Source organism: Euwallacea fornicatus, chromosome 1 (assembly GCF_040115645.1).
Source record: "Euwallacea fornicatus isolate EFF26 chromosome 1, ASM4011564v1, whole genome shotgun sequence".
NCBI lineage: Eukaryota > Metazoa > Arthropoda > Insecta > Coleoptera > Curculionidae > Euwallacea > Euwallacea fornicatus.
In genome coordinates, this window is record NC_089541.1 from 7,552,719 (window position 1) to 7,568,214 (window position 15,496).

Consider the following 15,496-nt stretch of genomic DNA (forward strand, 5'->3'; position numbering starts at 1 on the left):
GGAGAAGTAGCCAAACATCTCCGAACCTAAAAATCATTGGTGTAGTTTGAAATGAGTTCTTTATTAAAAAAATCAAATTCAAATACTATTAATGAAAAAGACAGCACTTTGATAGGAATTGCATTTTTATATTATAGAATATTTAACTATGCTGGTGCTATCATTTTGTTTTTTTACTAATTTAATTTGAGATATATTTCTTGAGCTCCCAAATTTCTCCGCCATTGTTTCAAACGATTAGCAATCTTCAATAATGTTCTTGAAAACTGTATATATGGTTGCATAAACAGCAATTAACGTCAAAATTTTCCACTCTAACCTAAAAGCTTCAAAACCAGCGATTCTAGATTTATTTTTCCTTATAACGCGTGATGTGGAACTATGCGTATTTCTACAGGTGTGATCCAGATTAAATTCAAAGTAAACAAGACTCCCCACAATATTTAAATTTATCATATCTCCTATCAGTATGATCTACGTTGATAGCGATAACGTTATATTTTTTGTTTGAAAAACAGCTTAGTTCACATTTTCTATTCCTTTTGCAAAGTGTGGTTATTCAAAATTACTAATTTTTTGTCTCTAGTTGGTTATAAGTTGCAGCAAAGATGAATCTCTCCTGTAACTGTAAGATGATAAAGTATCTTATGTTTGGATTTAACCTGCTTTTTGTGGTAAGTGCTATTGATTTTTATCCTAACGCAAAAACCTATGTGCTTATACACTTATACTTGTCACTACCTAAAAGGTGCTCTCAAAAGCATTTCTCAGCTTTAGATAACATATGAAACGTTAGTCATGCAATAAGGTAGATCCTACAATGTAATATTTACCCAAATTTGACTGTCATAGACAGTATATACTACTCATATATACTAATAACTCACCTGAGTAGCTCAATACATTTATTAGAAGCTTTTTATACAGCATAAGAGAAGAGCAATATAATCTTATTACTGCAGTTATCAAACAATCCAAAAAACAATTTTATATTCTCTAAACTAAAATAGTTTTTGGTCACTTAGGTTTCTCTAAGGGTTTCAATTCTAACTAAGAATTTAGTCAACATATGCCTCTGCTGAGGTACAATAATATCTCAATTTTAAGTAATTCTAATACTAAAGCTAACTATTACCTACCCTTAGTGCAATACATATGTTATTTACTGTTCATAAGCTCAAAAAGTGACATAGTAACCTCATAAATCGAGGGCAGCAACATTAGTGAATTGAACATGTCCTAAGTAGTACAAAAAATAAATAGAACCAGAAGGGCTTTACACTCATTTGAATACATTGTAAGTTTAATGATGCTATTTTAATAAATAAATTGATCCATCTGCCCATGTTTCAAGATTTGTTTAAACTGATTTAACTATTAAAAGTACCTTAAATATGGTAAATTTTACTGTAGCAATAAAAAATTGCCGAGGCCAATTTGGAAGGCACATAAACTGAAAATAGAACTTTACAACTAGCAATGATGTTGCCAGTAAGCAATATGCCATGATTCCTTAAGTATTAATAAACGATTTTATTGCTTTTGCATAGGTGAAAGTTGAGATCAATTTATCATAACTTTTAACATTTTAACATTTTTGTTGCCCCTAGTAATTGGAACCTTTCCTACTCATTACTATTGGGAGAGATTGTATAAAAAGTTATTGAGTGGTAAAAATTTTCTGCAATATCTAAAAACCATCTCAGATTGAAATTAATATAAAAATTATAGATTTTAATAAAACTATACTCTCGAAAACTGATTTTTGTTATTTAAATTAATTTACAGATTACCGGCATTATCATCATAGCAGTAGGAACAGCTGTGAAGACTGTATATACAGAATATGAAGCTTTCTTAGACAACAAATATTTCTCATTGCCAAACATGTTGATAGCCACAGGCGTCATTATTTTCATAATATCGTTCTTAGGATGTTGCGGAGCTGCGAAAGAGAATTGGATTATGCTTGCAATAGTAAGTATTTTTTCAGAAAATTGAAACATGGAGGGATACCTCAAAGTTAGTGATCAAAATTTTTGTACTAATAGGCCTCAGGATTTAGTTCTGTTTTGAAAGGATAAAAAGATTTAAAAATCTCAACCATGTGAGTCTTCGCGCTACTACTATAAAAAAGCCTTCTTAGGAAGAAAGACAGCGATAACACAGATAACCCTACAGTTATCAAACGATAATGTGTTCCTAGAAGAGAGGAATGAAGTATGAGAATAAGTCCCTCTTTAAATAGTTCTCTTAGGAGCCTCTTGATTGTCACTGAATCAAGAGTCGTCACCTAAAAATAAATTTACCCGATTATGAATTTTAAATGAATACAAGGCTCAGTGTACAAGGAACTTCTAGATTAATTTGTAACATGATTTACATGGTGCAGATGTTTTAATATGTTTCCCAACTGTATCAACTGAATTTGCGGTTCAAATGAACCTACGTGACTCGTTTTATTTTCGATAGAATCATCGGAATACGGATCAGGATATAGATTCAATAAATATCAGAATAAAAATTTATTTTCAGAAACGATGAAAAATCGAGTGTTATTTTAAATCGAAATGATATTTGATGTATTAAGGAGATTATGCAATGGACGAAAATTAAAAAAATATATTTAAGCGATAAACTGTCTCTTGCTCCATTAAAATGGAGTATAAATCCCTACACATTCTCAAATTAAATATGTCCGTTAAATTTCAAAATTTTCAATGTTCCAGGAGAGCAAATTTATTGTATTACAGACAATCAGTACAATCTTTTTTATAATCAGCCAATGGAAAGTGTGTAATTTGACTTTACTGTAGATAATAAATTCAATTATCTATCGTAGGAAATCTGAAATTATTTCCTAATTTTTCTTATTTTTGTATTGTAATCTATCTAATTTATAATTTCATATCGATGGACTCTCATAATAAAAAAACTTGTTTTTGAAAATACTCCTGTTTTAACTACCGCATTTCTTGAAGAAATGTCCGAACGGATAACTGATGTTGAATTAGCAAGAATTTCTCCCCTGCTTATTTGTGTTTTTACCCTAGATTTATTTCTCCAATATTTTTTATTGGTCTAATCTGAAGAATTTCAGATATTGAATCAATGGGTAGTTTGTACAGTGTATAATACGGTTAGTTTACAGATAACCATCGATATCGCTCAATTTGTACACAATGCAGTGAGATTTTTGTATTAGCGTAGAACCTACCTGAATAAATACCTACATTTATCCAAAGCTTAGATCAATGTTTATAAAATGATTATTATTATTTTGTTTATTTCGTCTCCAGTCTTCAACAAAAAAATGGAAAAATCCCAACGAGCAACCTTTAATTTTAGTTTGGCTTGATTGTATCGTATTCGGTATGTACCGTCCCATCTCGCCTAATGAATGCTGTTAATAATCGCGTATTTATTTGGATGGGATCTGGTTATCAATCTTATCTTTATGCCCCATATGTACTATTTATATCCAAATAAAACTGTCCCAAATGGAAATTCTTTGTTGTCTGATCTTCCAAAAAATTTTGTTGGAACAAATTTGATTTGTTTGCAAGATACACTGATTGCCTCTGATACTGCAAAAGGGAAAAACCGAGTTTTGAATCTACGTATATTTTTCAAATATTCTAACGAGAATGCCAAGTTTTGGTTGGTTAAATTTTGAGTGGAAAATTCGCAGATTCGAGTCTGTAGAATGGATATTCAAAAACGTCCTGTATTTCAGTGGGCGTCGAAAATAAAACATGTTCCTATTTGTGTAGTCCGTATAGTAACTATTCTAATTTGACCACTTTGTACCTACATGAGGGAATAATCAGTTGTAAACGAGCTTTAATTAAAAATAATGTATTGCTCACCAAAGTTGAGAAATTCATCATTATGACTCTAACGTCATGATTTAATTACGAGGGATTTATAGGGTCATGTACATTTAATACTCAACCGCGTATACAAAAAAAAACAATATTATCAATAAACCAATTCATCTTCTCACAAAATTTATATTATATGTACTCATTATATCAATAACTATAAATATTTATAAGTGCTTATGTAAGAACAGCCACCAAGGAGCTTTTATTATATCCCATTTAACATAAGCATATTTTTCAGTTTTCAGTTCTCTTGTGCATCATATTCATCTTCGAATTTGCGTCTGGAATTGCTGGATATGTCCTCAGAGACCGGACTGAAGCCTATCTGGAGGAGACTTTAAGGGCAAACTTGGCGTCGTACAATAAAACTCATTATATATGGGATTTGATTCAGGAATCCGTAAGTAAAAAAATTCATCCGTCTCATCTTAATGAACATAAATTTCAAGTGTCTGTCTCTAGCGCATTTCCCATTTAGAATACTACAAATTCTGTAACAATTATATTGCTTTTTCTTTGAACTCGATCATTCTTCTGAAAATAATTAATCCAAGAATGCTTTCTGTAGTTCCAGTGTTGTGGAGTGGATGACTACAATGACTGGATAGACATATTCAATAATTCATCCAAACTACCAATATCTTGCTGCCCCCGATCGAGCGGCATCGTAGGCGCGTTCTATTGCAACGCTAATTTTACTACAAGTGTGCCCACATCTTCTGAAGTAACTTCATCAACTGTATCGACGACAGTACCATCTAATACGTCAACTAACGGAACAAACTTAAATGGTATTTAAGAGTCATACTATTCTTGGCACCAACTTTTTATACCAATCATGTGACCAGGCAAACCCTGGACATAGGATATTAACATGGAAAATTGGCTTTTATTTATTTTTTAATGGAGGCATTTTGAGTCGAAACGAGTCTAATTAGAAGATTGAAACTATTGCGGCATGATGATTGGTTTTAAGTATTATGATTTCTATGTAAAAGTTTTTTAATTGGATAATCCGTACAGGCGCAAAAAAATAAAAACAGATTTCCTATGTTAATTTCCTATGTCTCGGATTCACCCGGACACCCAGTATGATTGATTTGTATTCAATATTTTGTGTTTAGATGTTGTTGTTTTTTTTTGTTTTTTTAATAGAAAAAGAAATAGTTTTGGTTGCCTAAGAGAAAATATATATCACTTTCATCTTTTCAACGTTTAATAGTCATTTAAAAATTTTTTTCTAAATCTTGACTTATACATTTTCCTAAATTTTAACTTAGTAATGAATCGAAGAAAGCGTGACATAATTACAACCGAATTACCACCATCTTCTACAACACCGTACTCTGAAGGCTGCAAACAGGCGTTCGGGGATTATTTAAGAAAACATGCAGTTCAGATTGGAGGATGTGCCTTTGGCCTGGCAGTTTTACAGGTATGTCTGTGTTACAAGCTGCTCAACTTCTTCTGTTAATGTACCATGTAAAATGTATGAAATACCCATTTGTTATGGGAAAAATGCCAATTATGAATGGGTTGGTAATTAATAATACAATTCAAAAACACATGGTATAAACGTTTTCCGATAAAAGAGAGAATTTTTTTAAGAAAAAACATTATTGTATCTTAGTGCATTCATTTTGTATCATTATACAAAATGTCTTTTCAGATTTTGGGAATCATCTTCTCCTGCCACTTAGTTCGTCAGCTAAAAAATGGATATTGCAGCACATAATCGCGATACATCATTCTAAAGTTTATAGTTCAAACAGCAAAATAAACACCCGCCATATTAACTTATACAATTTTGGTATTTACATTTAATTATATATTTTTTTGTAAAATTGAAAGTCGTAGAGGGGTGATCAAGGAATTCGTGTTAGAGAATTGACTTTATGTTTCTTTTTGCATTCAACTGCACCTTATTACGATAGCTAATTAGTGAAACGAAATAACTTTATATGTATTAATATAGTATTAGCCATGAATACATTGGCAAAACATAAATAAATTCCTTAATAATCGTAATAGGGGTTTATAAGGGGGATTTCATATCTGCTATAAATTAGGAAAAATAATGACTACAAAGTATTATCAAAACGTACTTACTTTTACTTTACTTTTTTAAAAATGACTTGTAAAGAGCTTTTGTTTAACTACTTACCACATTCGCCAAATTTTTAATGATTTTAACAAAAATAATCCTTAAAATGTATTTAAAAAATATTATGTTCTTTTAATTATTAATACACATTGTTCTTATTTGATTATTTTGTATATAACGTACCGAGTCAAAATGATGACTTCATTGTTAAGTTTGTGCTGTTTATTTTATAGACTTAGACGATAAAATGTTGTAAAAAAATCTGATTTTTTTCTTTATTTTTACATGTTTTTGATATGTTTATGGGGTATGTTTTAGACATCAAAATCGATGAAACTTCCTGACAAAGCATAGGTATGTATCACATTCCCATTAGTCAGCACATAAAAACGCCAATGATTGTACATTTTTTTAATATATACTGAGCGTTTCACCAATGAAGTGGTAGAAAGCAACTAAATCGGTTCGTTTCATATTGCACCTCTATACAAAAACAATACTTTGAACATTTCTCAAGTAACTAAAAATACATTAAAAAATTTCAAATTACGTAGCATTTTGAAGGTATTTTTCACTCAAAAAAAAGTGTAAGCAGATACTAAATAAAACAATATTGGAAAATATCTTTTTATAATTGTTACAACCGTGAAACGTTACATAAGCATAAAAATGGAAAATATGTTACCGCCTGACATAAAAAAATGATAAATTTTTACTTAGACATATAAAAGGGAGTAGCGAACATATTTCATGTTCCATATATGAGGTGTCACTTTTTTCATTAACATGGTAAAAACGAGTAGTGAAATTTAGGCTGAATCATGTATTCCCAATCTGAAAATGTCGTGTTGCACGAAAAATGAATTTCCTAATGGTTTCAGAACAAAAACTTGAGAAAAAGCGTGAGGAGGGTCTTCATCTGCCTAAAAATGAGGAGAAAAAGTATTAGTATCACCATCTCGCTATGTTTACGGATGCCACAAGTATAGACATGTATGTATAAAACGTTGGTGAATAATTGAAACATTGGTACATCTTTATTTTAAATTATAAGCATTTTTAGTAATGTGATGAGTTTTCATATTTTCCGCTGTGGAGCACAAATAAAATAATATATTATAAATGTGAAAGGCTAAGGTGGTACGGCTTTAAAACAGAAATGGTAAGATTTTTTAAACTCCTCCAAAGACAAGGAATTGTTACCACTAAAAATGTTAGTCTATTAGACCGTTTTTGGTAACAAAAAATTATTTTCATTTTCAACGCTAAATATAGACCGTGCATAATAGATGAGCAATATATTGATAAATACACAATTGCTGAAAAACAAAAAGTTTAATTTGTGGCATAATTTATTTTCTTAGAAAGTTGAGGCTGTCAGGTGATCTATGTCTGTTTTTAACACACTCAAATTTTCAAATATTACTTCAACTGGCCATTGGCACACACTTTTGTAAACACATTATGTTGCAAATTATTTATGTAAAATTACTGTCTCTTTCAATTTGTGATTAACTGTTACTTTCGCGTCAAAGTCAAGCCAAGAAGTTGTAAAATTTTTTGTGAAACAATGTCATGCACACTAAATCAAAACAAAGATCTCTATTAGTATAGATATTTGAAATGATAGCTGCACACCTGAGTATTAGTTACAAATAACTAAAATGTATACATACTTTAAAAATGATTAAATTGTGTCGTGTAGCACCAATCGGAAAATATCGTGTTGCACAAAGAAACTTCCTTCTATTGGTTTTAACACAAATGTTTGAACATATGCATGGGGTAAGTCTTCATCAGTCTAAGTGTGTAATATAGTTGATTACTACTTGACTTTTGCGATGATTTAACTTCAGAAATAACTTCAGCTGCTCATTGTCAATGGATTGAGTTCAGAGAAATTCAATTTGTGCCTCCAGGGTGCTTTATAGATAATGAGATTCTGAACTTATTCTCGTTTTTTTTTTTTAATATATAATTATTACTACATTTGAGTTTTTAAATGTTTACCTGTAATCTCCCTAAAACATTAATTAAAACTCCTCCATCAAACATGGGTTGAGAGTCTACTGCTGTTATTATCCTATTTATTTTTTGGAAAGTTAAACTCTAAAGAAAAGTTAAAATCGGTAAAGGGCTAATTGTTGAGATATAAAATAGGCACTTACATTTAATTTTTCCATTATTTTTGAGGCTCCTTGTAACTGTGTCCCTTCAAAGGTCATAAAAGATAATTCAGCCTAAAAATACTTCCAAAAGTTAGGAAGATAATGAGCAATACAATATTCTAAATTTTGTTTAATTAATATTTAAAATCTGCTCAATGATTGGGGTTAGAAGATCAGGGATATATGGATTTTTCTAGGACAGATTTGACCCTTTAATTTTTGAATATTGACATATGATATACAAGTAGTCTAAATTCATGGAATTTTCTATTTAAGCTTAAAAATAATGTTAAAAAGCATGTAGTTTAAGGATGTTGTGGATATTCATCTCATGGTAAAAAATTTCTTATATATAATAGGGAAACTGGAAATACTTTGAATTCATGTTTTCTATTAAATTCAGTATATAATTTGCTCTTTAAAAAATACAATTAAATAATGGACATAAGCAAAAACCGTAATGAAAAATGATATTTAAAAAGATATTAATGGGTGGTTGTTAAACAAAAAACACTCGAGTAGACATTGAAATAATACACGCATGTCTTGGATTCATTTATGTGTTAACTGTATTTTTTTTACTATCCCCTATAATAGCAAACTGAAAACAAGTCAAGAGGGGTTAAGATGTACATAAAGGTATGAAAAATAATGTAATAACCAGTAGTTCTAACTGAATTTGGGCATAATAACGATATCAAACTACAAGAAATCGCTAAAAATAAACAATAATCTAACTAAGAAACAATCATACCTCCTAAAGTGAACTTACATTATACATATTAGCCAAATTTCGTCGTTGGGCCGGATCATCGAACATTGCATAATATTGTTGTACGAACCCTTTACCTATCGCTTCGTATTGTAAATTTAGGGACATTTTGCAGTTTTAGTCTTAATTTTCACTAAACTAAAGCCTGAAAAATCTTAAAATTACAAAAAAATATGTCCTTGGCTGGGAGATCCTTTTTTAACTTGAAACTAGGAATGAGCAGCAATCGAATCGACGTTTTTAGATCGATGCATCGAAACGATTATATATATATATGAATCGATGCAACTTCTCGATTATCTGATATTAAAAATCTAGTAAATAAATCCAAGCAATTCAAGAAAATAACTAGTTCATATAAAAATAAGACCACAAATGCTGTGTGTGTGTGTGTATTTTAAGGTCCAAATGGAAATGCACTGAGCATAAACACTATTTACGAAAAAAATCGTGTCTCTTCCCATGTATTTTTGCAAACTATTGTAAAGCAGTGATATTTAGGAAAACGGTACAAGAGAATAAAAAAAATCTAAATTAAATAAGGAATTCAAATGCTTGGAAATAGAGTTTCAAGGAAAATGTCACGTGAAAAATAAAATCCTAAATATTTTCGAAAAGATTTTTGAAAGCGGTTCACTTCGTGAATCATGGAACTGATATGCATGAAGTCGATTAAATTTTTAACAAGCGTATCGATTCAATTTGGTCATCTCTAAGGTGAATTAAGACGGTTTCCATTGACATTTGTCACTTCAACGGTAATACTATAAAATTTCTATACTATTAACGTTCTAAATCCGTTCATGAATACAATGTAAACTAAACTGTTACTGTCAAAAAAGTAAAACGCTTTTTTGCACCATGTTATCTTGGGAAGTCTAGATTTATATATATATATATATATATATATATATATATATATATATATATATAATGATTAAGAGCATTGAATGTTAGCGTTTCAGCATGAATATATATATATATCTTAAAAACTGAAAGGTTTGAAATAAAAACTAACAATCGTTTAGGGCTAGAAGTTTAGATTTTAAAAATAGTTTTCCTATATATAAATGTAATAGAAAGTAAATACATAATGTTTAAGAATTCTTCTGTGTATAAGCATTTTTCTTAAATAAAAAATCAACTATATAAGAATTACGTATCACATCACATCAGATATTTATTACAAACTTTTTTTACAGAATTGATTTAATTTTTAGCGAGTAACAATGGAGATTTTTACCAGTATGGGTGAGTGCGAACGGGGGTTCCTACATTTTCTTTCGTTATTTATTCATGTGTCTAAGGTTTTTGACCATTAGTCATGACATAAACTGTTAGATCGCCAATAATCAACCCTGACATTTTAGGAAATAGAGTTAGCTACATTCCTGGTTTTTTTAATTTATGAAACATGTAAAATTATTCACAGCCTTGTCTGGTAGTTGTATATCATTTAAGTCTTGAAACATACCTACATGAAATGTAAAACTTTGACGAAAAACTGCAAGTTTACCTTGCTGTACGCATAATAAATAAACTTAAGTCAAATAATTAATCAACAGGTAATTAGAGGTTTCATACTCCAATAACCACTTACGAACAAATATGAATAACATTTATAATTATGCATTGCTCTTACAATACGGTTCTTTTTATAACTAGCGAGTTACAGATCTTAATCCTTCCCATTAACTTTTCGCCCGCCAAAGCGTCAGGAAACGAAGTCTGACGGTTACAGATTCTTCCTGTATGTAGCTTGTGTGGGAAGTGTTAGAAAAGGAATCTTAATATGATTACGAAAGAAAAATGTTGAAAATATTAATTTTTATTTACAAAATGAAATTGTTTCTTTAAATAAGAACTACAAAGCATTACTTGTTTATTTAGTGCTATATCTAGTAGTACCTAAATGCTGTAACGATGTTTTGGAACTTGCTAATTAAGACGCCAAGTAGAGGGGATATGTTAAAAACATCTTTCGCCCCATATGTTTATCACGATTCCTTAAAATTCGTTAGAGCAAGAAAGTCTACCTAATACAATATTATTTACTAGTAAGTTGCCTACACCTGTCTTATGTAGGAACTTCAAACACCTGTAAATTTTACGTTATATGGAAAATTAGAAGGAAAAATACAACTTCTGGGTGTTTCATTTTCTGGAATATGTTTCTTTTTGTATATAGGCATTCCGCATTTGGAATACTTTTAGATCACAGCCAATAGCAAATTTATCCTAAAATCTTCTTACCATTTAATTCATAGATACGATATACCTAGGAGAAAAGTAATTGAATTATGCCTATGTAGCTGAATATGCCTTCTACAAAAAGATACTTGAATAAAATTAAGTAATTATAAAGTACAGGTTTCTTTTAAGGTGATATAAACTAAAATTGAGGCAATATAAACTAAATTAATATTAAAAATAAGTAATAAATATAACCTAAATTAAAACATTACTATTCAGGCAAGATTTACGATTGGATATGGGGTCTACGCTCTAAATAAACATAACTCTTGAGGCATGTTTTATCATCTTACAAGGCAAGACATCACAGAAACGATGGCTGAATTGAATCGCTCAATCAAGATAATAAAGATTAAGTAATATAGTTAAAATTAGGTAAATTTTATCAACGTTAATTCAACGGGATTAACTAAGTTGTGGTAATGAAGAGTAATTAACGTTCTATACAGAATTAAAAAAATGGAACTGAACTCTGATATATTAAATAACTATCAGGAAAATTCAAATTCGATGAGGTTTAGGGTTTTTGATTTTCACTAGATTTGTAAGAAAAAAATCTAATACTAGAGGAATTTTTTAGTAATGAAAATGTTAGCGATCGCCTATGCTTTCTCGTATGTTACTCTTGACTTTAGGTCTCAATTTCGAAGATATTTTTTCGTCGAATTCAAAGTGATTCTTCTTTGGAGAAGTGTTAAACTTTCCTACTTTAAAATGTTTTGTAGAGCCGCTAATAATGGAAAAGTCTTCTTTGTCAAAGATAGTGAATCACCCTGTACTATCAAACACCATCGAATTTTAACCAAACGCAGCAGGATGGTACATCCTTAATTTTTAAGCTTCGTGAGTGCGTCACTAAAATATAAGTAGGTAGATTGAAATAAAGGATTTCTTTCCTATTAATTACATTTCTGTAAATTACTTTAGAGGTTCTCAGAGCATGCAATTTTAGTCTCAAAAATAATAATTAATATGTTAATTTAAATAGAAGGCGAAATAAGTACATTAACTAAAGGTTTCAGACAGGAAATAACCAAATTTTTTATTTGCATTTGCTTATTTGCTGTGTTACCTAAGTATTTTGATAAGAAATGAAAAATTATGACCTATAGTGCATTTAGGATTCTGTTCACCTATTTGGGGACACCAACATTGTCCCAGTCGGCCAACATAGTCAAATTAACATTTTCAAACCTCCATTTCTGAGTTTTTGAACTATCGTCACAGTTAGTCACAAAAAGTCTCATAGATGCGGGATCACAATCTAAGCACCGTGGATTGCCTCCATGAAGGAAATGCTGGTTTTCTATGTCATACCTCCAGTACTGGTTTCCTTGCTGTCCGTGACATGGGTATAAAGTGACATCAGCCTTATTACTTGGGTCTGACACATCAAAACACAGAGTTTTACCCTTAACTCTTAAGTCTTTGTGCCATGTTAGAGTGAAATTTTGTTCTGCTTTGGTTTTGGTCGTTCCTTTAACACATTTGGCAATATCTACAACTTGATCTCTTGCTTTGAAGCCAGAATCGACACATAGCTCTGGGGCACCGACGTTTCGGATTTCCCCAACTCCAAAATCTCCTGGCTCAATTGGAGGGTACTTCAATGGTAAATCAAAAGCAATATTTTCCATAAACCATTTAAAGGATTTACATTGCAGTTTCTCCCTCAAGCTTTTCTGCTTAGTTAAATCTCCAGGATCAAGCATCTTGTAATGTGGCCTTCTCATGTATAGATATTGAGCATACTCATCCATCCACACTTCCGCAACTCTTCTATAGTTTCTGCCCACAAAATCACCTTTGCCTGGATTGGGAAATGGGGCATACTTCCTATAAATGTGCCCAACTCTGGAACAAGGGGCATCATACATTTCTCCTCCACATTGCCATATTTTGAAGCTTAATTCATACTGCTCCCCTCCCCAAATGTCCAAGCCTTCATCATAACCTCCCAATTCCCAGAAAAACTTGCTACTAATTGCAAATAAACCCCCAGCCATTACTGGACTTTTAAAAGGCTCTGCAGGATGTTTTAGGTCTTCAGGTAGTAAAGGTAATCTTTTATAAAAAAATTCCCAATCAAAGGCACCTCGAGCACCCTCATCTTGTGCTCTGTATTCAAAAGTTTCAAACTGAATAACATCAATAAATGGGCAAACACACACTTTGTAGTCTTGGGCAATGGGTTCCAAAAGAGGTGGAAGCCAATTGACATTACATTCTGTGTGTGAGTCAAGAAAAATTAAAACATCACCTGTTGCAATTTTTGCTCCAGCAAGTCTGGCTCGAATCAGTCCACTCCTCTCAGGCAAATGAATAGCAAAAGCATTGGTGAAATTTGCTTTTAAATAGTCATCCAATGGTTTTTTGCTGAACTCCTTTGAACTGAAATCATCAACAAGAATCACTTCTTTTAAGAGTTCAGGTGGAGATCTATTCACTACACTGCTCACTGTACGTAATAATGTAGTCCAATGTTCATTATGAAACGGAACTATCACACTAATTGAAGGAAGGTTTTTCAAATATTTTTTAGATTTGCACTGCTTGTGGCGAATATCTGGCAAGGATCGATCTAGCGCAATTTTATCACTGAGTGCTGCATTGAAGCCATTTACCCTAAAGAGCTTTTCATAATTTTCACTTTCCAGTGAATTTAGGTATGCAGGAACTCCTTGTTCTCCTGGTCCTGTTCGCTTGGAATCTTTATCTATGAGACCATGATTATGCCAATCAATTTTTTCATTATATATCCTAGCTTGGACTATGGGGCTTTCTATTGGGTATGATGTCTGGTTGTTTTTATCAATGGTTCGATAAATTAAAACTGTAACTGCCATTGTAGTTAGAGATATCAAGCAGAATTTAAATAGGGTTACAAAGTTGCGCCTCATTTTGGTGAAACGTGTACTTTCTGAACATAATCAGTAAAATTTAGAACTTACTATTCTACTGTAGACTAAGCAAACACTTGTTACAATGGCAACTGCCAGTAATTAATAATAGCCGTTATCTATGCATTTCAATTAAAATCCTTATCCCTGTTACCTTGAATCGTTGAACAAGCACTTATCTCGTATTTGCAAGTAAGAATGAACGCAAAGAAAGAAAATTCAAAACCTGTATATGTAACAATTATAATTCAATATATTTTCAAAAAAAAGCAAAAAAAACAAATGTCAGCGCCACATGCCAAATTGACGCTTTAAATAATTTAACATTAAAATACGAAGCCAGGAAGTTACGCAAATGGCAATGTGGTGAATAGTGTAGAGCTGTATGTGAAGCTATTGTATTATTATACAGGATAACAAAAAATACAGATAAATGTGCGTATGACCCTCTACATTCTCATTGTATTTTAATCAGAGTAATTAATTTTTAAATAAATTAATAATTTATTGCATTGATGCCAATTTTAACTTAACGTCTTTATTAAAGGAGATGCGATGTTCTATGGTAGCCTGCGTGTAGCAAGATAACCGATTTTGTTGTCATTGTTATTTTCTATTTTATAACTAATAAATAAATTATTATTTAATTTTTACTATTATTTAATCTTTGTCGCAATATTTTTTCGACACTATTCCACTCACATTTAATGTAGAACCAAGTGAGCATTATTGTTTTGATATGATTATGAAATAACTATTATTGAGAAGCTGTATATATAGAAAGATTTTTAAAGGTCTTGATTGTTCCTTTAAAGGATCAATCTATTATTTTACAGATATGAATACAAAATTTTACCAGTTCAGAAGGCTGAGTTGCTGGACTGCTAGTATTACTCGTCCACATAGATTTACATATCTGCAATTTTACCCAACTTTGTTAGTCCAACCTGATGGGTCCACTTATACCATCCGATATCCAGAGCCTCGGAAAATCATTAAGGTGAAATTTAAACTTTAGTGGACAGTAAACAATAATGTTAGCAAGAAAACTTTATTCAAAATGTGACAATTTTCTGATTTTAAGTATGAAAGTGGTTAATATTCAGCTGCAAGCTTTTATTTTGTGCTAATTCTTATGTAGCTATTGTAGAAACTCTTATATTTCAGCTACCAATTAATATATGGACTTTAAGTGAAGCTGAAAGAAAATCCCGATTGGAGAAGAGGAAACCAAAGACAAAGATGGTATTTGAAGATGATGTGGAAGATTCATTTGATTCCAAAAAATATTTAAAATATTTAAAAAAGTAGTATGAAAAATATTATATTTAGAAAATGTTGTTGGTATCATAATTAGTGTATTGACATTTGATTTTCATTAAAACCATATAAAAAAAACTCTGTGACTATGA

At 31.0% G+C, this 15,496-nt stretch overlaps 4 protein-coding genes across 7 annotated transcripts; 2 read left to right on the forward strand and 2 right to left on the reverse strand.

Moving 5' to 3' along the window:
- Positions 1–337: 337 nt before the first annotated feature.
- Positions 338–6,269, forward strand: LOC136342760 (CD63 antigen-like). Its single transcript, XM_066288901.1, has 6 exons — positions 338–674; positions 1,789–1,977; positions 4,126–4,287; positions 4,456–4,678; positions 5,168–5,322; positions 5,557–6,269. The coding sequence occupies exons 1-6, from the start codon at positions 609–611 to the stop codon at positions 5,620–5,622; spliced, it is 861 nt and encodes a 286-aa protein (XP_066144998.1). The 5' UTR covers positions 338–608; the 3' UTR covers positions 5,623–6,269.
- Positions 6,270–6,604: 335 nt separating this feature from the next.
- On the reverse strand, positions 6,605–9,147 carry LOC136342785 (probable nuclear transport factor 2). Of its 2 annotated transcripts, XM_066288942.1 has the most exons (5): positions 8,932–9,147; positions 8,160–8,231; positions 8,002–8,100; positions 7,668–7,792; positions 6,605–6,914 (listed from the first exon to the last, which is right to left on the reverse strand). In XM_066288942.1, the coding sequence occupies exons 1-4, from the start codon at positions 9,037–9,039 to the stop codon at positions 7,679–7,681; spliced, it is 393 nt and encodes a 130-aa protein (XP_066145039.1). In that variant the 5' UTR covers positions 9,040–9,147; the 3' UTR covers positions 6,605–6,914; positions 7,668–7,678. The 2 variants fall into 2 exon arrangements, with proteins under 2 accessions (XP_066145039.1, XP_066145030.1); XM_066288933.1 differs by lacking the exon at positions 7,668–7,792 and having other exon boundaries at positions 8,932–9,146.
- Positions 9,148–10,739: 1,592 nt separating this feature from the next.
- Pgant6 (Polypeptide N-Acetylgalactosaminyltransferase 6) lies at positions 10,740–14,355 on the reverse strand. The gene has a single exon (XM_066285119.1). The coding sequence runs from the start codon at positions 14,082–14,084 to the stop codon at positions 12,318–12,320; it is 1,767 nt and encodes a 588-aa protein (XP_066141216.1). The 5' UTR covers positions 14,085–14,355; the 3' UTR covers positions 10,740–12,317.
- A 285-nt stretch (positions 14,356–14,640) lies between these two features.
- mRpL55 (mitochondrial ribosomal protein L55) lies at positions 14,641–15,471 on the forward strand. 3 transcript variants are annotated; one of them, XM_066291747.1, is made up of 3 exons: positions 14,641–14,803; positions 14,900–15,084; positions 15,252–15,471. In XM_066291747.1, exons 2-3 carry the CDS (start codon positions 14,923–14,925, stop codon positions 15,393–15,395), a joined length of 306 nt encoding a protein of 101 aa, XP_066147844.1. In that variant the 5' UTR covers positions 14,641–14,803; positions 14,900–14,922; the 3' UTR covers positions 15,396–15,471. The 3 variants fall into 3 exon arrangements, with proteins under 3 accessions (XP_066147844.1, XP_066147931.1, XP_066147758.1); XM_066291834.1 differs by having other exon boundaries at positions 14,921–15,084; XM_066291661.1 differs by lacking the exon at positions 14,641–14,803 and having other exon boundaries at positions 14,810–15,084.
- The last annotated feature ends 25 nt before the right edge of the window (positions 15,472–15,496 follow it).